Source organism: Emys orbicularis, chromosome 8 (assembly GCF_028017835.1).
Source record: "Emys orbicularis isolate rEmyOrb1 chromosome 8, rEmyOrb1.hap1, whole genome shotgun sequence".
In the NCBI taxonomy this organism is placed as follows: Eukaryota; Metazoa; Chordata; order Testudines; family Emydidae; genus Emys; species Emys orbicularis.
In genome coordinates, this window is record NC_088690.1 from 3,941,903 (window position 1) to 3,964,109 (window position 22,207).

General features: G+C 43.8%; 1 protein-coding gene across 2 annotated transcripts in view; it reads left to right on the forward strand.

Annotated features, from left to right (window-relative positions):
- Positions 1–7,814: 7,814 nt before the first annotated feature.
- The window catches only part of AKR1A1 (aldo-keto reductase family 1 member A1), a 31,042-nt gene continuing 16,649 nt past the window's right edge, over positions 7,815–22,207 (forward strand). The window contains exons 1-2 of one of the 2 annotated variants that reach the window (XM_065409042.1): positions 7,815–7,864; positions 13,824–13,919. In XM_065409042.1, the coding sequence (XP_065265114.1) occupies positions 13,830–13,919 (90 nt within the window). In that variant the 5' untranslated portion in view covers positions 7,815–7,864; positions 13,824–13,829. Of the gene's footprint in view, positions 7,865–13,293; positions 13,335–13,823; positions 13,920–22,207 lie in introns of those variants that run through there. The other variant, XM_065409043.1, reaches the window with a different exon arrangement.

Genomic DNA, 22,207 nt, shown 5'->3' on the forward strand with positions numbered 1-22,207 from the left:
TGTAAATAAGAAGCAGGCAGCAGTATCTCCCATCAATGTAAACAAACTTGTTTGTCTTAGCGTTTGGCAGAATAAGATGTGGGACTGAGGGTACGTCTTCACTTACATCCGGGTCCGGATGTAAGCAATCGATTTTCTGAGTTCGATTTATCGCGTCTGGTTAAGACGCGATAAATCGATCCCGGATCGATCCCGGAAGTGCTCGCCTTCGACGCTGGTACTCCAGCTCGGCGAGCGGAGTACGCAGCATCGACGGGGGAGCCTTCCTGCCGCGTCTGGACCGCGGTAACTTCGGACTAAGGTACTTCGAATTCAGCTACGTTATTAACGTAGCTGAATTTGCGTACCTTAGTCCGAAGTGGGGGGGTTAGTGTAGACCAGCCCTGAGTGGACTTGTAGGCTCTAAAGTTTTACACTGTTTTGTTTTTGAGTGCAGTTATGTAACCAAAAAGAAATCTGCATTTGTAAGTTACACTTTCTCAATAAAGAGATTGCACTTCAGTACTTGTATGAGGTGAATTGAAAAATACTATTTCTTTTGTTTATAATTTTTACAGGGCATATATTTGTAATCAAAATTAATAATATAAAGTGAGCACTGTGCACTTCTTATTCTGTGTTGTAATTGAAATCAATATTGAAAATGTAGAAAAACATCCACAAATATTTAATAAATTTCAATTGGTATTCTATTGTTATAAGTACGATTAATCGTGATTAATTTTTTTAATGGCGATTAATTTTTTTAGTGAATCACGTGAGTTAATTGCGATTAATTGACATGTCACAGATAAAACCTCAGCAATTACAGTGCTTGCTTTAATTATAGTGCTAAATCCAGCTAGCAGAAACATTTGTTCCTTGTCTGCACTACAATTTACAATCACGTTAGCTAGCTCCTTAAAACACATTTACAAATTCCCACCTAGAGTAACCCAAAGAAGTTAACAGCAGGGCTGCCTGCCAGAGCAGTCTGGAGCATTGCTCCGGAGAAATCCAGGACCCAGTGAAGCTTTGGCACTGCAGATATAACATCACTGGGCCAGCCAGCCCTCCTCCCCCAAAAGAGAAGCAAGGAGAGACTGGTCCCTCCCTGGTGCCATCGCTGGAGCAGCCCAAACACTAGGGCTGTGTCTGCACTACATAGTTTTGGTGATGCAAGTTACATCAGCATACAGCCACTGCAGTTAGTATATTGCTTGTGCGCGTGCATACTTGGCTCTTTGCATCAGTGCTGTGTGCTCTCACCAGGAGTGCTTGGATTGATGCACAGTGGAGCCTACCATGGGCAGGTATCTCAGTGAGCAACTTGCCACTGTTCAGTACTACGCTTTTGGGTAGTTTTGGCAAAGCATGGTGGGGGATAAATGTTCAACTTCCCATAATTCAATGTTCTCCATCCCATAATATCATTTCTATCCCATAGTTTTCACAACTATCTTCAATTTCCCACATACCTGCACTGGACTTATTTCTGTCTGCCATCTCTCACAGAAACATAGAGCCTCCACAGCTTTGTACTATTGTCATGAGCATAGCAAGCACAGGATGTATTTGCAGAACTGCAGAGAACACGACAATTTCTTTGAGGACAGACTACTGTGGGACATAGTGCAAACCAATTCAGGGTTGTTGGCATTCACAGAGCAGCTACAGATGGTGGAACACCATTTCTGGGCCCGAGAAGCAAGCACTGACTGGTGGGATAGCATCGTAATGCAGGTTTGGGGTGATGCGCAGTTGCTCCAGAACTTTCAGATGCGCAAGCCCACATTCTTGGATCTCTGTGTGCTGAGCTCGCCTCAGCCATCCAATGCAAGGACAACAAACTGAGAGCTGCATTGACAGTGCAGAAGTGAGTGGCAACCATAGGCGCCGACTCTGTGGGTGCTCCGTGGCTGGAGCACCCATGGGGAAAAAATGGTATGTGCTGAGCACCCACCGGCAGCCCCCCTATCAGCAACCCCCCTATCTCTTAGTATTTGCTGCCTGCCGGCAGGCCCCACTAATCAGCACCTCCCCATTCTTCCCCGCACCTCTCCATTGCGATCAGCTGTTTCATGGCGTGCAGGAGGCTTTGGGAGTGAGGGGGGGGAGCGAGGGCGTGGCACACTGGGGGGAGGGGACAGAACAGGGCGGGGTGGGAAGGGGCGGGGCCTTGGAGGAAGGGGTGGAGTGGGGGCAGAGCTGAGGGTCGAGCCCCCCCGGCACATTAGAAAGTCGGACTGTGGAAACTTGCAATGCCATATTGCTACCAGTCAATAGGAAGTCATTTTGGAGTTGGAAAATTCACTGTTGGTGCTGTAGTCATGCAAGTGTGCTGGGACATTAGTCGTCTCTTGCCATGCAGGACTCTGACTCTTAGCAATGTGCAGGACTTAGTGGATGGCTTGACAGCTATGGGGTTCCCAAACTGCAGTGCAGCGGAGCAATAGATGGCACGCACAGCCCTATTGTGGCATCAGAGCACCTTGCCACAGAGTACATCAACAGAAAGGGCTACTTTTCCATGGTTATGCAAGCACTTGAGGATCACCAGCAGTGCTTCATTGACATCAGTATTGGCTGGTCAAGGAAGGTACATGATGCTCACATCTTTAAGAACACAAGACTGTTCAGAAAGCTAAAAGCAGGGACCTTCTTTCCTGACCAGCGGATTACCTTTGGCAATGTTGAAGTGCTTGGGGGATCCTGCCTGCCTCTTACTCCCCTGGTTCATGGAACCATACATTGGACACCTTGACAGAACCAAGGAGAGATTCAGTTACAGTTTCGGCAGGTGCAGAATGCCTGTTGAATTTGCTATTGGTAAATTGAAAGGGCGCCGGCATTGTTTACTCACCAGATTGGATCTCAGTACAAAAAATATTCCAATGGTTATAGCTACCTGTTATGTCCTGCATAATATTTGTGAAGCAAAGGCGGAGAACTTGCCTCAGGAGTAAAGGTAGAGCGGCTGTCTGCTGAATTTGAACAGCTGGACACAAGGACTATCGGACGAGCTCAATGCAGAGCTATATGGCTTAGGGAGGCTTTGAAAGAGCACATTAACAGTGAGCCACAGTAATGTGCTGTGGTGTACTGTGCTCATCCTGGCACTGCAGTTTGGGGGCCTGTTTGGTGCTTGCTGCACATCTGTGCGTATGTCACTGTAAGTGCAGCTAAGAAAATGTTGGGTTGCTTGGTATACATGTATGACTACACTGTTTGCCACTGATCCTCGGGGTAGTGAGCATACAAGCCCATTATTTTCACTGCCAGCAGGCATTATGCACCATGTGTTGTAAACTAATAAAGATGAATCACTTTCAAAATAAGAACTTTATTCAGTTATGAAAACAGCACCTAACAAACAATCTGAAGGACATAATAATAAATAGATTTTGAACTTCGAACATTTTCAGAACCTTAATAAATAAACAAGGGACAGGAACATTGATGTCCATTGTAGCTACACATACATCAGCTGTGGCTCTTGCAGGTCAGTGTATGTGAAGCTGTGGTTATCCATGCTTTCCCCCAGTGTGGAGTGGTAGGGGTAAGCGTGCTGGTTCTGAGGCCACGTTGAATGGCGAGGCGGGTGCAGGGAGGCACTATGCTGCAGCACTCCACCAACTGCAATGACAGTCAAGCCCGGGATTGTTGAACCTAAAGGTCCACAAGAGTCTGCAGATCTGTGTTTGCTAATGGAGAAGCTCCATTATGTCCTGGTGCATTTCCCTCTCCTGTTCCTGCTGGGATTCCTGGGCATTTCTCCTGTCCACTCTTTTCTTCTCCGTACAGTCTGCGAATTCACTCTCTAGTCCCTCTGTTCAAGGTCTGACGCAGCACCGTCTTGCAGGATCTCGCAGAACATGTGTTCCTGTGTCCTCTTTTTTTCTCCTCCTTATCTGGGTCAGTCGTTTCACTGGTGTGGAAGGAAAACACCTCAAGGCCTCAATGGAGGCAGCTACAGATAAGACACGCAAAGATACCATTGTCAGTATAGTATGTACAAAAAGCAAAACTTAAGATTCATAAATTCCCCCTTCCCTTGCTCACCTAATGTGTTAAACAAGACATGCTTATTGGCACTTCTGCTTCTGAGTGCTTGTTCACAGCACCACTAACAGTTCCAGCCATGGTGAGTATGACCTGCCCGGGGTGAGGGAAACAAGGAGGGAACTGCTTGGTAGCATGAAACTATGAGTATAGGACACTGGCACTGAATACTGGCAACATTTTACACAGGTGGTGGTTTTAGCTGATATCTCACTCCTGGGGGTAACAAAGACAGAGAAAGCACAGCTGAAGTTGCCTGTGCCTGTATGCTGCTAACCTGCCAAAATTATTGCCCAATAGTGTGGGAAAGTGTCCTACCAAGAAGGAAGAAATAAGGTTGACATCCCTAGAAACCTTTAGAAACGGATTGCGGTGTACTTCCATGAAAGTTTCATTGAGATCTGTGAGGAGGATTCAACGGACATCCCGGTGTACATAAACAAACTGCTCCCCACAGCTCCCCCTGCCTAACTGTACAGGGGAATGAAAAGCAGGTAACAACTCTGCCTCTCCTTGTTGTTCCTTTACCTCTTCTAGTACGAGTAAATTAATTAAAATCAACAGCTATGTCCTGATAAGATGGGGGAGTCATACTGTAATGGAAAATTTATTTACACACTTACCTGAGGTTCCTTCCCTGTTTCAGGCTTACCTGTGCTCAACTGTAGGGACTGGCTGGACTGTGATGGAGTCAAAAACAGGTCCAGGCTCACTGCATAGCTAGACCCCCCGGTCGCCTGCCCCGTCCTCCTCATCCACCTCCTTCTCCTCACAGCAAGGGCCTGTGACTCAGGCTCCTCAGAGGTATCCATAGTAGCATACCGGGTCATGGTAGGGTCTCTGCCAAGTATGACATGCAGCTCTTTGTAAGACCAACAGATCTGCAGCTCTGTACCCAATTGATTGTTGGCCTCCCTGGCATACCAGAATGCATACTGTTCCTTGGCTTTCACACTGCGCTGCTGCTGGCCACTGCCGTAGCCTTTCTCCTGTATCCCCCAGCCCGAGCAATCTGCTGGTAGATGTCAACATTTTTGTGGCTGGCTCAGAGCTGTGTCTGCACATCCTCTTCTCCCTACAGTCCCAGGAGGTCCAATATTTCCTGTCTACTCCAAGCAAGAGCATGTCTGGAACATGTAGCTGGTATGGTCAGCAGCACAGTTGCACACAATAATGTACCATTACTGGATTAATAAGAGAAAACTCCCAGCCTACCTGTAGAGATTTTAAGGTAACAAAGGTGAAAAAAAATTATCATATGTTGTCATCTTCTCAATCTAATAGGCATTTAGCTACCATTGATGGGCCTCAGAATCGGTTAGGTCTAGTAATATTACCTTTGCAAACTTTTTGAGAAATTGAGCTCTGAAATTCAGGCTGTGCAATCACGTAATATACGCTTATTTGTACTTTTTTCTGCTTTAGCTCAAAGTGATAGATATTTGATTTTTAAGTTAGATCAGAATGTCTAGTGCTCCTTTTCCTGTTCTGCAAGTATGCTTTTCAATTGGCAAATGTTATGTCTGTCTGAATGGATCATTACAGCTCTTTTTTTGACACAAATTTTAATATATTTTCTTCCATTCTCTTGTCTACTCCCTATTTAATTACTAGGCATTTAGTTCAGTGGACTAGGCCTCAGGAGACCTGGGTTCTAGTCCCAGCTTGGCCACTGGCTTGCTGGATAACCTTGGGCAAATCACTTCACCTCCCTGTGCCTGAGTCCCCTATCTTTAAAATGGAGATAATAATGCTCACCTCCTTTGTCAAGTGCTTTGAAATCTTCTGATGGAAAGTGCTATATAAGAGCTAGCTGGTATTATATATTTGTTGCAGTTTTCATACTTAAGGCCACATTATTTAAGCAGCCTCTGCAGCCTTAAATTTGTCATGTTCTTGGCAATGACTATTAATAGACAGTTTCCAGAAGGACAAGAACTTTCATTACCTTCTCTTCTTGCACTTTACTCTTTCCTTTTTTTCTCTCCCCCCCCCCCCCCCTTTGTTGTCTTTCCTTTTTTCTCTCTAGTCTCTGCTCCTTTACTCTGTTTGGTAGTGACAGGATGCACCATGGAGAAGTGTGATCGTGTGAGTGGCCAAAGGTGATTTTCCTATATCCCTCATCCTTCTGGGTTTGAACCAACTGAGTACAGCAAAGATGAAAGAGACTGCAGCCGAATGGCATTTTGGTAGACAATAACACCTACACCAAAGTCCTTGTTGTGGCTATCACTCTGTGTTTCCATTATAACTCTACCTTACTTCCCAGATCCTCAAGCTTTCCAAGTTGGTTGTAAAAATGGAAACCTGGAGTACAAAGTCACAGCTGAATGTGATTTTTCCTCAGTCATGGCCATTTTTAGTTATACAAGTACAACAAACATAGGAATATTCCACACTCACAGGGACAGATCCTGTTCCCTCTGCAATCAATTAAAGTTTTGCCCTTGACTGGAGTGGGAGCAGGATCATATCTATACAGTATTAATCTATATACTCGTACCCAGGTTAACCTTGATTTAAACCTACTTGCTTAAATAAGGAAACACATATTTGAGGATGAGTGTGTTTGAATAAAAGCTGTCTTTGTTGTCCCCATACACTTCCTCCTCTTGTTGCACCTTCTAATGCAAACATTAGAGCAGGAAAAGGGGTGAAAAAAACCTGACATTGGGTTTTCTGTGGAATGGTAATATTCAAAACTAAGGATTTAAATAGTGTAAGAGACTTTTGGTGGGGGGAAATATCTCCCAAAAGAGAAGGATAAGTTGTTGGGGGGGGGGGGGAAACAAAGACTTTTCTGGAAAATACATGCTCGAACAATGTTTTCCCTTAGGGAAGTCTATGGTTCATCTTCATTTTTTTTAAAAACCTCCTTTTAAATAGATTGGAGCAGTTTGTTATCCTGTTGAGATCATTTTAAACTTTTTCTATGAATTTGAAAATCCAAGCTGTTGAAATGTACCACTATGAAGTGTAAGGCAGAGACAAAGAAACAGCAAAAGACAAGAGGCTCTACATATAAATGATTAACAAACAACATAATTAAATTAACTAAAACTAAATGATCCAAAGTCCATCCAGCAGTCCAGTCCACTATACCATTTCTCCTGTGATGTGTGTATTCTCTTTTTAACCCTACTGCAATCAAATAGTGATTTCCCTGGTTGTTTGTCATAGGGGAGCAGATCCTACCAACCTTTACTCAGGTTTGTAAGTCCACTTACTCCAATGAACTGCTTAGCTGAGAAAGAGTTTGGAGGTTGGGACCAAGAGCTATGTCTCAAACTGTGACAGTTTGAGTGAGGGACATTTCAAACAGGGAGAAGGAGGAAACACTGACAATTTTTCCATCCGCAGAGGAAGACATTTAAAAAACCAAACTCCTCCTTTACAAGAGAGGATAGCTTTAAATGCAAACGCCTCCCTCACAAAATTCTACATGCAAAACCCGCGGTGGCAAGAGAAAACCTACTTTAATTTTAACTCCAGAATAATGGGAATCTTCCTTTCAAAAGAGAATGAATCCTGGCAGGATTTTGCCATTTAGAGGCTCCCCCTTTGTCAATTTCGGTGCCACCTTCTCCATACAACACTCCCAGCAAGCTTCCAAGGGGTGCTGTGGAAGTTGTGCTGTACTAAGGACTTTGCAAAGCAGTGGAAATACGGTAACACATGTGCATTCTTCAGCCCCACGTGGAAGGGTAAATCTGCTGGCTTTGACTGTGTGGTTAAAGATCAAACCCGGAAACGGAAATGTAGGGCGGAGAGTTGTATTTTGAACTCCCGTTGGGCATAGAGAAGGGAGAGTAACGGGTGTGCGGTGAGTTTCCCGATGTGATTTCCTAAAGCAGTTTTAATTCCCGTTTCTGTTTAACCCGATTTGCATGAGACTGGTCTGTGTATTCCCCCCCCCTCCGCGGGGCGGAAAGAGATTTGCAAAAGCTGTGGCTGTCTTGGACTAAATGTCCCATTTCCATTAGCTTTTGTCGCAGAAGTTGGTGGGATGATCGCTTCATTGAGTCTATAAAAGGAAGGGGAGAGGGATGCATTTTGCTGTCCGGTTTGTGCGTGTGGGTACCTGAGGTTAAACTTCGTTCAAAAAGATTATTGTAGAGTTTAAACTAGAGCAATGGAAAAACTGGAGAGCTAACCTCTGAGCTGTGGAGCAAGAGCGACCGAGTGCTACAAAACTATGGCACCTCTGATTAGAAAAACAAACCAAACTAGTGGACTTCCCACCGGCCCCCCAAAAAGTGAGATTTAAAGGGAGGCTGATACATTCGTGTAATTTACATCTCTCGCTATTAGTCATTTGTCATTATAGACACCCCCCCCCCCAAAGCTATTCATGTTACTTTCACATCGTCTTTGACTCTCACCCCATTGACTTCAGGTTTTCTTCCGCCGACCCCACACACATGCACAGAGAAATGAACCCTGCTTTTCATACCCAGGTTTAACCGTGATTGCTTAATTATATATTAACTTAATGACAGACTCTGTTTCCTTTCTGTCTTCATTGTTACAAAAACGGTCCTACATTTTTATTGCAAAAATAACTGCAGGCTGCTGGACCTCTTTATGCGTTTCTTTACAAATGATGCTGACTTCAAAGCAAATCAGGTGAAGGGAGACATCTGGACAGGAAAATATTAGACTTTAGCTTATGCCTTTCCCCTCCCCCCCTCCAGACTTTCTAGTTCTGCCACCTCTGCACCATGCAGTGTTAATATAAAACTGTATTTATGTGGAGTAGGATAATTTTGTACTTGTGTGCTATCAACAGTTACTGATTAGGTATGCATACCTTGGCCTCGGGGTTAAAGTTCTGAGTTCAGGGTGAATGTGAATTGTATTTATTAAAATACAGCTCAACTAGCATGTTACTTATGCTACCTGCCAACACAGTTACAATTACACACAACTGTAATTATACTTGGGTGTAAATAGACCTGTCTTTTTTATGTATTTAGGTGATTAAAAACAAGTTCTGCCATTCAATTCCCATTTACTCTGAGCTGTAGATGTATAAAGGCAGAGTCCAAGGAGCAGGACGTAGCAAAACATACCTTCTTTCGTCAGTGTCCCTGTCCCAACAGGAAGGGTTCTACATAGGGAAATTGACTGGAACAGCTATTGCAGAATAGCCACTGTAGAATAGGTTGTTCCAGAATAGCTATTCCAGTCAATTTCCCCATGTAGATGAGTCTTGAGCTGATACTACATACTGTTCATGGATCTTTACAAGTAGATTATCTAGTGTGGGTATAATGCAGTATTGTTGTAGCTGTGTCAGTCCCGGGATATTGGAGAGACAAGGCGGGTGAGGTAATATCTTTTATTGGACCAACCTCTGTTGGTGACAGAGTTTGTCTCTCTAGTGTGGGTAGAACTTAATTCAGGAAGCAGCACTGTGAAACCAAGCTAAATAGCTGATCCCAACAAAAGCTGAGGAAGTTAGCAGGCTTTGGAATGCATCCTGAAACATGATTTCCTTTAACAGTTCAACCGTAAGAACAACCATTAGGACATGTTGCAAGACCTTCCTCTTTGATAAAAATTTTCCACCATCAGCAACATGCTATTTACGTGCCTCCTTTCCCTACCCCAAAATCAAAGTTTCCTATAACCAGAAATTGTAGAAGAGCAGAAAGACTCCACTAGGAATTTTGCTATGCCAAACTTATACCCTCGGAAGTGCTTGGATACTATAGTGTAAAGGATAGATAATCCTAAAATCTCTGTCCCTCCTAAATCAAAAACACATCTTGCACAATTGTTCCTCTTTCTCCAGCAACAGAAGACTACTACTCCTATATGAAGCTGTGCTAAATCAGGCCTCTGGCCCTGTCTACTCTGACACTAATAGGTCCTGCATGTAAAGTACAGATGCAAGGTGTTGTATCTAATCACCAAACTTTTATTTCCAATAGAGCATGTTACAATTCAGCTTTTGGTGGGGTGGGCCACTCTCTCTTGAATTTTAAGGAACTGTGTCCTTTTCATTGGATCTCTGCCGGTCACTACAAAAACTGTATCGAAAGAACAGGTGAAAGAAAATGATATTTTTAATAATAAAATAACAGAAGTGTGGTAAGGAACTGCTGGGTTTTAGCTCCAGTTTGCGTATTGTTTACATTGTTCTATGTTGCATAGTTATTAAAAATTCATAGCTCTGCCTGCCTAGCTTGTAAAACTCCTCATTGTCTTGCTCTGTCCATTGAGATGAGTTTTTTCTAGATTCCATATTTCTGAAGAGTCTCCTCCCTGTCTCCCGTCTCCACCGCAAAGGAGGTGTAAAACACTACCAGTCTGATCTGGTAGAGTTTTATGCTTGCTCTGCATGGGTGCAAATAGCAACAGCTGGTACAAGTTGCAGGGCAATGGTAAATTGGAACCTAAAAGTTTCAGCACTGGGTCTGTGGGACACCTTACTGAATACATTTGGATAACAAGATATGGTTCTGCTATCATGTTGGTGAAAATCGGGAATATCTCCATTGAACTCAATTTGGTTATCAATACCACTGTGAAATCAAAATTGTACTCTCTGCTTTGGATAGAATGATGGGACTAATTATGCATCTAACTGGGTTTGCACAGCCTGCATCCTGCCCAGATTTCTTCATCTCTCTCTCTCTCTCCTGCAAACACTTACTCTTAACACCCTATGACCCCAAAGTTTTCCTCCCAAGGTGTACAAAGGGGAGAAGGGAAGGCATGATGTGGGTGGGCCTCCTTGTGTCTGTTCTGGTCCCCAAACCACAGCCTGGAGTAGGTAATTTGGACAAAATCAGTTACCTCTCCCCAAATGCAGCAGGTAAAGCAGTAGAACCACAAGCTCCTTGGATGCATAACTTCATCTTCTGAATAGGTGAAATGCCATATTTTTCGCTGCTGTAGGATTTGGCATAAACCCTGCAGAAGCACTCTGTATTTAAGCTTGAAAAATGGCTCACTAGTTTCCTTCTGTCCTTACTACTAATTTCTGGGATGTTATGGAATCTCTCGTCACCTGAGCTTGTACTCGGTATAAGTGGCTCCAGGTTGCTGCATTGTGTACTCCAACACCCTAGGAAATCTGAAACATGATGTGTTGGCGCTTAAAGATGTGCATTCAGTTTTTTCTTTTTAATGCATGAAAGTGGCAAATACAATATATCTTTCCATTTGAGGGCCTGTACTTAAAAAGACACCATGAGCAAATTTATGGCCAAAACTGTACACTGCTATAAACACTGATGTAATAAGAAAAGTCCTCCCGTGGGGAGAGGGGAATAAATCTTTTCCAGAAAAATCCTCCTTTATAGGACAGTAAATCCCTTCTTGCCTGTGTAGTGGTAGTGCATTTCCCTGTCTGTATCAACATACAGTGCAATACACATTGTTTCCTTGCTGTCCTTCACTTCCCTGACATGGGAGTTAAGTGCTTTTAGCAACTTGCAGGATTGGGCCTTTCATCATTTGGGAGGTCATAGAAAACATCCCCCAGTTAGTCTGCATGCAATGTTGTTAGGCCTCTGCTTGTCTGGGGTGTGAGAGACAGGAACCATATTTCTTGGACTGAATTCATGTTTTTTAAAACAGTATAATAGCGTTATAAATTATGGACCCAGTCCTGTAAGCCTTTACTCATGTGAGTAGTCCCACTGAGTTCATTGGGATTGATTGTGTGAGGAAGGATTTGCAGGATGAGACCTGTAATGTACATTTACATCCATATATATATAATAGCCAGGAGATTAATCTTATGTGCACTGAGATATTCACTGCCAAAGGTGATGGTCTCCCTGAAGAATATAGTGCAATAGAGAAAGAAATCTTTTGACTTATACCACTATAGTTCTTAAATTATATAATTTTTGCAGCTCCACAGCTGCCCAACAGATGTAAATCACATTGAGGAGAGAGGACAGCAACAGGGAAAGGATAATGTTTTATTTTCCCTAGCCCCCTTGTGAAAGATTTTTGATCTCCTTTATGCAAATATACCTACACTGGACTCAGTGGTGTTATTCATGATTTACACTGTCGTATGCATAGAGTTTAAGGTCAGAAGGGACCACTAGATCATCTAGTCTGACCTCCTGTAGATCGCAGACCACCACCACTACCAGCACCCATACACTAAATCCAGCAACCAAAAATAGAACTACAGTCCACAGGAGACTAAGCTATTATAAGAATGGCCATACTGGGTCAGACCAATGGTCCATCTAGCTCAGTATCCTGTCTTCTGACAGTGACCAATGCCCAGGTGCTTCAGAGGGTATGAACAGAACAGGGAATCATCCAGTGATCCATCCCCTATCATCCACTCCCAGCTTCTGGCAGTCAGAGATGAGGGACACCCAGAGTGTGGGGTTGCATCCCTGACCATCTTGGCTAATAGCCATTGATGGACAGTTTTGGCCTTCACAACATTCCGTGGCAACGAGTTCCATAGGTTGACTGTGCATTGTGTCAGGTTTCAGAGTAGCAGCCGTGTTAGTCTGTATCCGCAAAAATAACAGGAGTACTTGTGGCACCTTAGAGACTTATATAAATTTGTTAGTCTCTAAGGTGCCACAAGTACTCCTGTTATTTTTGTGCATTGTGTGAAGAAGTACTTCCTTTTCTTTGTTTTAAACCTGCCGCCTATTAATTTCATTGGGTGACCCCTGATTCTTGTGTTATGTGAAGGAGTAAATAACACTTCCCTATTCACTTTCTCCACACCAGTCATGATTTTATAGACCTCTATCATATCCCCCCTTAGTTGTCTCTTTTCCAAGCTGAAAAGCCCCAGTCTTTTAAATCTCTCCTCATATGGAAGCTGTTCCATATTCCTAATAATTTTTGTTGCCCTTCTCTGTACTTTTTTACAATGCTAATATATCCCTGAGAGATCCCTGTGTAACAATTTGTAGTCTGCTTTGGACTTAACTATCTTGAGTAATTTTGTATCATCTGTAAGTTTTGCCACCTCACTGTTTACCACTTTTTCCAGATCATTTATGAATACGTTGAACAACACTAGTCTTAGTACAGATCTTTGGGGGACACCACTATTTACCTCTCTCCATTCTGAAAACTGACTATTTATTCCTACCCTTTGTTTCCTGTCTTTTAACCAGTTACTGATCCATGAGAGGACCTTCCCTCTTATTCCATGACTGCTTACTTTGCTTAAGAGCCTTTGGTGAGAGAGCATGTCAAAGACTTTCTGAAAGTCCAAATACACTGTATCCAATGGATCACCTTTGTCCACAAGTTTGAGCCCCCTCAAAGAATTCTAATAGATTGAGGAGGTATGATTTTCCTTTACAAAAGCCATGTTGACTCTTCCCCCAACAAATCATGTTAATCTATGTGTCTGATAATTCTGTTCTTCACTATAGTTTCAGCCAATTTGGCTGGTGGTACTGATGTTAGGCTTACTGGCCTATAATTGCCAGGATCACCTTTGGAGCCTTTTTAAAATTGGTGTCACAATAGCTATCCTCCAGTCATCTGGTACAGACGCTGATTAAATGGTAGGTTACATACCATAGTCAGTAACGCTGCAATTTTACATTTGAGTTCTTTCGGAACTTTTGGGTAAACACCATCTGGTCCTGGCGACTTATTACTGTTAAATTAATCAATTTATACATGTGCCACATGTAGAGAATAGGTTGGATGGAGATGTACAATGGTGCAACATGAGAGCAGAATTGGGACTTTCGTGTTTTCTTTATTGCATAGAAAATGTAAGTTGTTGCAACTTTGTAGTTATAATGAAAAATTAACTTTTTTAGGTAAAAATGTCTTCTACGTGTGACTTTGTTGTGCTCCACACTGGGCAGAAGATGCCTCTTATAGGACTGGGCACCTGGAAAAGTGAACCTGGCCAGGTAAGGCTTGCACTTGCTATAAACTAGTGCTATGATTTCAATCTGTATTTGTGCCTTATGCGCACATGAAGCACTTTGATTTGATGGTCTTTCATGAGTACTTCAGTCACACAATGTATATGTAGATTTTTAGGCCCCAAGCTTTGACATATGCATGTGCTTAACTTGATGCAACTGGAACTACTTGCTTATGTGCGAAGCAGGTTTGAACATGGTTGCAGAATTGGGGCATGAGGTCATAATTTGGCACTCCCTCCCGCATTTGATTAATTCACATTGATGTCAATGTACAAAAGTTGTTGCTAATTTCAATGGAACTTCTGCATGTGCTTTAAGAGTCTGCTGAACTGGGGGTTAGAGAAGAAGGGTGGTTATTGGCTGAGGTACAATACTCAGGAGATCTGGCATCAATTCCATGTACTGCTACAGACTCCCTTTGTGAGTTTAGGCAAACCACTAACTTTCTGCCCTGAGTTCCACACCTGTGAAATGGCTAAAAAGTTTCCAGTGGTGAAAAATCCACAGCCTTTGGCAAGTTGTTCCAATAGTTTTACCCTCACTGTTCAAAATGTGCCTTATTTCTAGTCTGAATTTGTTTAGCTTCAACTTCCAGCCATTGGATTTTGTCAGACCTTTGTCTGCTGAATTGAAGAGCCCTCTGTCAGATTTCTGTCCCCCATGCATGTAAGCACTTGTAGACCGGGGTGGTCAAACTGTGGCTCATAACTCTTTTACAGTTAAAGTGCTGCTCGCGGACCCCCCAGACCCTCCACAGTCTCTGCCTACCAGACTGTCGGGGCGGGGAGCTCAGGGCCTCCGCCCTGCGGTGGGGTGGTGAGGCTAGGGGCTTCTGCCAGAGGCGACTGGTGCCTGCTGAGGGAGGGGGGCACAATTTAAAGGTTCACTCCCCCAACAGCTTGAGTCATGCCGTCCCCCCGGCACACACACACACCCTCTTGCCTAGGTGGCCCCTCCCTGCAGCTCCCAGGTGTTAGCTCCTGGTGGAGAGGCAGCAGCAAACAGCTGGGAGCTGCAGGGAGGGGCCACTGCTTTAGCTCCATGGGGAGAGGCAGTGGCTCTCCCAGCTGTTTGCCAGCGGAGATCCCAGCCTGCAGGCTCCAGCAGTGCAGGGAGAGGACCTGGTGGCACCATGTGACTGAGCAGGGCCAGTAAACCCTGGCAAAAGGACACATGCCGTCACATGCCCCCCCCCATGCATTGCCTCTAGTTTCTGCCCACCCGGGAGGGGGTCTTGGGGCTTCAGCCCCACAGGGCATGCCTGCTGCGGCTCAGAGCTTCAGCAGGAATGGGGCTGAAGCTCTGAGCCCAGGCAGGCACCTCCTATGGGGCTAAAGCCCTGAAACCACCCTCCCCACAGGAATCTTTATATCAATTTCTCCATTTTTTAAAACCTTTTTTGCTTCCTTATCTGCCATTTTATTGCCAGGTTTCCCACCATTTGTTGGAATCCATGCTAGGGCATGTCTAAGCATACTATTTCTGTTGCCAAAAACAATATTTCCTTTATTAGAATCTCTCCTGCTTTCTGAGGTGTCCCTTTAGTTACAACTATATCTGATAATGAAGATGAAAAGAATACAGCTGTGGTAGGCCGTACATCCCTTATCCATTTTAATGCTAACTTTTATTCCCATCGATTCAGCTGTCATAATAGATATCCCTTTAGATTTCTTAACTCCAATCTCAGGGATCCAAAAGGCTTCTCCCATGTCTCCCTGTTCTGATAGAAGAAACAGAATTAGGGTGAACAGACTGTTCTCCAATTTGCCCAGATCATTCAAAATGATCTGGACAAATTGGAGAAATGGTCTGAGTTAAACAGGATGAGGTTTAACAAAGACAAATGCAAAGTGCTCCACTTAGGAAGAAAAAATCAGTTTCACACATACAGAATGGGAAGAGACTGTCTAGGAAGGAGTACGGCAGAAAGGGATCTAGGGGTTATAGTGGACCACAAGCTAAATATGAGTCAACAGTGTGATGCTGTTGCAAAAAAAGCAAACATGATTCTGGGATGTATTAACAGGTGTGTTGTGAGCAAGACACGAGAAGTCATTCTTCCGCTCTACTCTGCTCTGGTTAGGCCTCAGCTGGAGTATTGTGTCCAGTTTTGGGCACCGCATTTCAAGAAAGATGTGGAGAAATTGGAAAGGGTCCAGAGAAGAGCAACAAGAATGATTAAAGGTCTTGAGAACATGACCTATGAAGGAAGACTGAAAGAATTGGGTTTGTTTAGTTTGGAAAAGAGAAGACTGAGAGGGGACATGATAGCAGTTTTCAGGTATCTAAAAGGGTGTCATAAGGAGGAGGGAGAAAACTTGTTCACCTTAGCCTCTAAGAATAGAACAAGAAGCAATGGGCTTAAACTGCAGCAAGGGAGGTCTAGGTTGGACATTAGGAAAAAGTTCCTAACTGTCAGGGTGGTTAAACACTGGAATAAATTGCCTAGGGAGGTTGTGGAATCTCCATCTCTGGAGATATTTAAGAGTAGGTTAGATAAATGTCTATCAGGGATGGTCTAGACAGTATTTGGTCCTGCCATGCGGGCAGGGGACTGGACTCGATGACCTCTCGAGGTCCCTTCCAGTCCTAGAATCTATGAATCTATGACTGCAAGTGTGAAAAATCGGGATGGGGGTGGGGGGTAATAGGAGCCTATATAAGAAAAAGCCCCAAATATCGGGACTGTCACTATAAAATCGGGACATCTGGTCACCCTAAGCAGAATATATACAGCCCTCTTTCCCAGAGCAGATCCTAGTTGGTTAGGAGAGAGGGGAGCCTTACCCTGCCCTCTCTGTAAGGCTTCTGGTCCCAGGCTCATAGGGGAATAGTAGAACAAGTTTTCCTCAGACAGAAACTATTCCCCCAGGACTGCTTCCTCTCTCCCCATATCTGCCTCTGCCATTTTCCTAGTACATCAAAACTCCAAAACCTTAAAAGAGCCATGCTACAGAACAGGGGTTGTCTCTCACCCCCCAAGCTCCACTACCCTTAAAGGGACAGTGCACCCCTGTTACACTTATACAATATCTCTTTGTCTGAAGAGCTCAAACTGCTTTACAGCAGTCTTGTCCGGTAGCATTTTAGTCATTTTACAGACTGATAAAGTGACAGCATAGAGACTTGCTCATGGCCACATAACATCTCCATTGCAAAGCTGTGAATCAAACTCTGTTTTCCTGACTTCCTATCTTATGATCTAACCACTAGGCTCTACTCATCCCAGGACAGATATAAGAAATTTATCAAAGTACTTTGAGTGAAAATTTGGGCATCCTGATCTTGGCTGTATCTCTCTAAAGAAACTAGGATTATTTTTGGATTGTAAACTTTATCTGGTGGTGCTTTACTCAAAGTAACGCCATCCTATTAAACCTTTCAGTACGTTTCAAGTACAGATTTCTTGTGATCCCAGCTCTGATAATCTTTCTAGTCCTTTCATTCCTATTCCTCGCACGCTGTCCCTGTACCAGCCTTCTGGTTTTTCATAGCCAAATCTTAGTTGTACAAATGAAAGTGCCGCAGCATCTCAGTAGTGAAGCTGTAATAGAAACTTCTTAGCTTTTCCTGAGCTTGTTTACTATTTTGCAGTCTGGTTTTTAAATTCCTTGTTTAAAAATGCAAAAACGTGTTGCTTCTCTTACCTACACAGCCAAACATTGGTGGAGAATTTGGTGTTTTGTGATGTTACCTTAGGAACGAGATGAAGAGATATTTGAGCGGAAGGGAGCACAACACAGTAGCATCTTATGAAATGACAGCAGGAATGAGATCAAAGATAAGTCTGTTCACCCAGTAGCATCTATCACTAAGAACATGAATAGCATGGATTTTAATATGAGCGCCTGGGTAGCATTAACCCTTTCCTACCTCACTCTAGTCTTTTCCTTTTGGCATACAGTTCTGAATGCTGCTGCAGGTGTCGATGAAGCCTGGATGTGTGCATATTTGATATATTTGTCCAGGATAGTATTAGAAGAGGTCTCTCTTTTCCATCACAGATGTCAGAAGGGCACACTGCACTGGCAGCCAACTGACAGTGGATGAGGCTTAGTAGGGAGACTGGATCCCAGAATGAAAGGGGTCAGCAAAATCTTGAGGCTCCTGGAGGAAAGACTTCTTTGCAAAAATGATAGCCACTTAAAATGGATTTTTTAAAATTGTTTTCAACCAGCAGCATTCTGTTCCAGCAAAAGAACAGACCAACCCGCATTGAGTGGGTTCTACAGGGAAGGCATGGCCTAAGTGGGACTGAGAAGCATTGTTTCAGATGGGAGATAAGACATTGCGGGAGCCAGAGAAGGAAATATGTGCCTTGGCCCCGCTGGCTTTCTGTGCAGTTTAAAACCTATCACCAGAAAGCCTGACTGGGTTTTGGAAATGGCTTCTCTAGACTATTTGATTGTCTGTCTGACTAGTTGCATTCATCGTAACATGGTGAAGTTTTCTATAAAGCTACTGTACAATAGTCAACTTTATCACTCTAAGCTCTTATAAGTGGTATCACTGTGGTATCTGAGCACCTCTTAGTTATTTCTTTGTGGTCTCACTCTGTCAGCAAACTGGAAATTCTAGTCACCCAAACAAGCAGTTCCTCCCAGTTAAAGTGTGTGTTAACTGTGGCAGAGGAGGGAAGGATTTGAATTAAATCCATTTATGGATAGGAGACAAATCTTTGTTTGTTGAGGTGTTCTATGTTGCCACCCCTAGTTGGAGCTCTTAGGGTACGTCTACACAGCAGTTAAACACCTGCAGCTGACTGCAGGGCTATAAAGCTGCTGTATAGATGTTCAGGCTTGGACTGGAGCCTGAGCTCTGGGACCCCATGAGGGAGAGGATCCCAGAGCCCAGGCTCCAGCCCTAACATGAATGTCTATGTGACGTTTTTGAAGCCTGAGCCCGAATCATCCACGGGTCTTGTATTCTGGTGAAGAGGTAACCTTAGTTTCCTCATCTGCAACAAATGAAGGAGCTCTGATGTAATAATGCAGTATGACCAGAAGCCTGCATCTGACAATCATGCGGTCTTCACAGTCAATTTCTCCTTCCATTTCCCATCTGTGAGTAAGCACGAACTCCTGGATTGCAGCAACCCTCCCTGGATACAGAGAGACTGCCATAGCTTCCTCTAGAATCTGTCATCTCCTTTCTGAGCATGGGTCCAATGGGGTGGCTGCATGGTGGTGTGATATTACAGGAAAGCATTGGACAGTCCCTTCATGATGGCTTGGAGCAGTGCAGATGCCTGGTTACCACTGTGATGGGGATCTATAAATACCTACATAGATTTCACCTTGCAGTGGGCTGAATGGAACTGGTGAATTGCAAATAAGACAATGGATCCTGTAACAAGTCTGGACTCCTGAGTTCTGTTCCCAGATCTTCCACTGACTTACTGTGCAACCTTGAGCAAATCACTTAACTGCTCTGTCTTAGCTTACCCATTGCAAAATGGATTTAATAATATTTGCTTATCTCCCTAGTGGTATGGATGGGTTTTTGAGATCCTTGAGAACGTAAGAACGGCCATACTGGGTCAGATCAATGGTCTATCTAGCCAGTATCCTGTCTTCTGACAGTGGCCAATGACAGATGTTTCAGAGGGAATGAACAGAACAGGTAATCATCAAGTGATCCATCTACTGTTGCCCATTACCAGCTTTTGACAAACAGAAGCTAGGGACATTTCAGAGCATGGTTTTGCGTCCCTGCCTATCCTGGCTAATAGCCATTGATAGACCTATCCTCCGTGAACTTGCTAGTTCTTTTTTCAACCCTGTTATAGTCTTGGCCTTCACAACATTCTCTGGCAAAGAGTTCCAAAGGTTGTGCGTTGAGTGAAGAAATACTTCCTTTTGTTTGTTTTAAACCTGCCACCTATTAATTTCATTTGGTGACCCCTAGTTCTTGTGTTATGAGGAGTAAATAACACTTCCTTGTTTACTTTCTCCACACCAGTCATGATTTTATAGACCTCTATCATATCCCCCCCCTTAGTTGTCTCTTTTCTCAAGCTGTTCCATACCCCTAATAATTTTGTTGCTTCCTGCAGCAAGGGGAGGTACCCAGAGGTGGATCTGATCTCCCCCTGAGAGTAGCTGTGTACAGGAAGAGTAAGTTCTGTCCCTCCCCAGCCTGGGGACTAGCAGCTGGAGCCCAGGGAACAGTAGGAGCCCCTGGCTGGGGGCCCCCCAGTCGTCTTCCCCCCCCCCCCCCCCCAATAGCTAGATTTCACAGGGGAGGGCTAATTTCACTATCCATGACACATTTTTCACAGTCATGAATTTGGTAGGGCCCTACTTATTATCTATCCGTTTCCTAATGATTCCCAACGTTCTGTTAGCTTTTTTGACTGCCGCTGCACATTGTGAATAGTTCTCTGAAAACATCCACTCAGTGACTCCAAGATCTCATTTTTGAGTGGTAACGGCTAATTTAGACCCCCATCATTTTATAGGTATAGTTGGGATTATGTTTTCCAATGTGCATTACTTCGCATTTATCAACAATGAATTTAATCTGCCATTTTGTTGTCCAGTTTTGTCCTTGGGCAAATAGCGACCTTTACTGCAACAGGCAGCCCATAGTTACAAGGTATTTGACCCTCTAAATACTCCTGTCAAACCTGTTTCTCTGGAATGCTTGTTACTCTGGCAAAATGAGAACTAATCCTGTTAACCAGTTTTTCAATCAGATTAATTTTTTAATATTTGTACAGGGCTTTGAAAATATAAAGCACTCTGTGGAGGCAGTGTGGCCTAATAGATAGACTGTTGGACTAGGACTTGTCAGAGCCAGGAATAGAGCCCAGGTCTCAGACTGGCCTACTGGATGACAGCAGGCAAGTCACTTCACCTTCCTGCACTGTACTTTCCCCACCTGCAAAATGGGGGTGCTGTTGCTTTCTTTGTTGGTAAAGCACTTTGAGATTTATAGTTGTAGAGCTGTATAACATCTAGGAATTATTAATGCTACTACTAAGTACTATTCTTATTCTCAAACCTTGTTTTCAGGTTAGAAGTATCTTCTCTCTCGGATTCTTTCAATAAAGCTCTTTAGCAGATCTGGAAACCTGGTTAGGATGTTTGCCTTTGTGTGGAACAGTGACTCACACAGTTCAAACTGTAAAACTTTAGTAGCTCTCAGGACAGGAAAGACACATGCAAATATCTTGACTAAATCTATAAGCCTTGTGAAATGACCAGTCCTGGTTTCCCAGTATTGGAAATTTAACTTGCACATGTAGGCGGGAGACGGCACCCCTGTGTTTAAGCTGTCTTGTAAAGACATGTCCAGAGCTTTTTGTCCTTAGGCACTGCCTAAGAAATCACTTTGTCTGTGGGGGTTCATGTGCTGGTTTGGATGTGACTGCCACAGTTTCAGGGTTAACTGCATCTTTGACAACCCCTTCCTCCTGGTTCTTCCTCGAGGGCATCCACTTTTAAGGTTTCAGGCTCCCAGGTGTCACCTCTCTTGGGCAGAGACCCACATCTCTTTCCCTCTAGACCAGGGATTTAGGCTTGTAGTCCTGCACCTCGCTGTGATTTCCCCAGCAGGTCTGATCATGGTCCAGTGCCTGTGGTTAACCTTTCTCCAGGGGCTACAACAATATATAGAGAGCCCTGCACAGATAAAATATTTGGATCCACATCCATTCGCAATCCACAAACATGGTCTGCAGATATCTGCAGATTTGCAGGTTCTAAACATATATCAGTTTCCAACCAGCCTTCACAGAGCAAAACACATTTATTCTTATGGTACAAGCATTACAGAGAAAACATATAAAAGCAATAAACGTTCCTATATGCAGGCTAAAAGCTTACCAGAGGTTACCCATCCATTTTATGGGATCCTTGTAGGCCAAAGTCTTTCCAACCCTTCAGCAAGATTGGGGCCCCGTGGACAAAAGTTTGCTTGTTTGCAGGATCAGAAAGTAGGCCCTGTGTCAGTTTAAACTCAGCCTCATTATATCAAAAGGGCTCTCTTTGTCTGATTCCTGAAAACCCAGTTTGAACCTGTATATGAAAGTCTCCCTAGGGGTGGTACCTCTCTGGGGTTGTTTAGACTTTCATTAACTTGCCTTAATCACCCCCTCCTTCCCCTGTTGTTTTTAGTTCCTGGAGGAGCTGTTGTAACCTCAGCAGATGGAGTAGGACACAATCAATGGCCCACGATTATACATAAACTTAATACAATATGGTCTCCAAAGATCCTGCATGCAGTTGCAATATCTGTCAGTGGCACTTTTGCAGAGAGCTTTC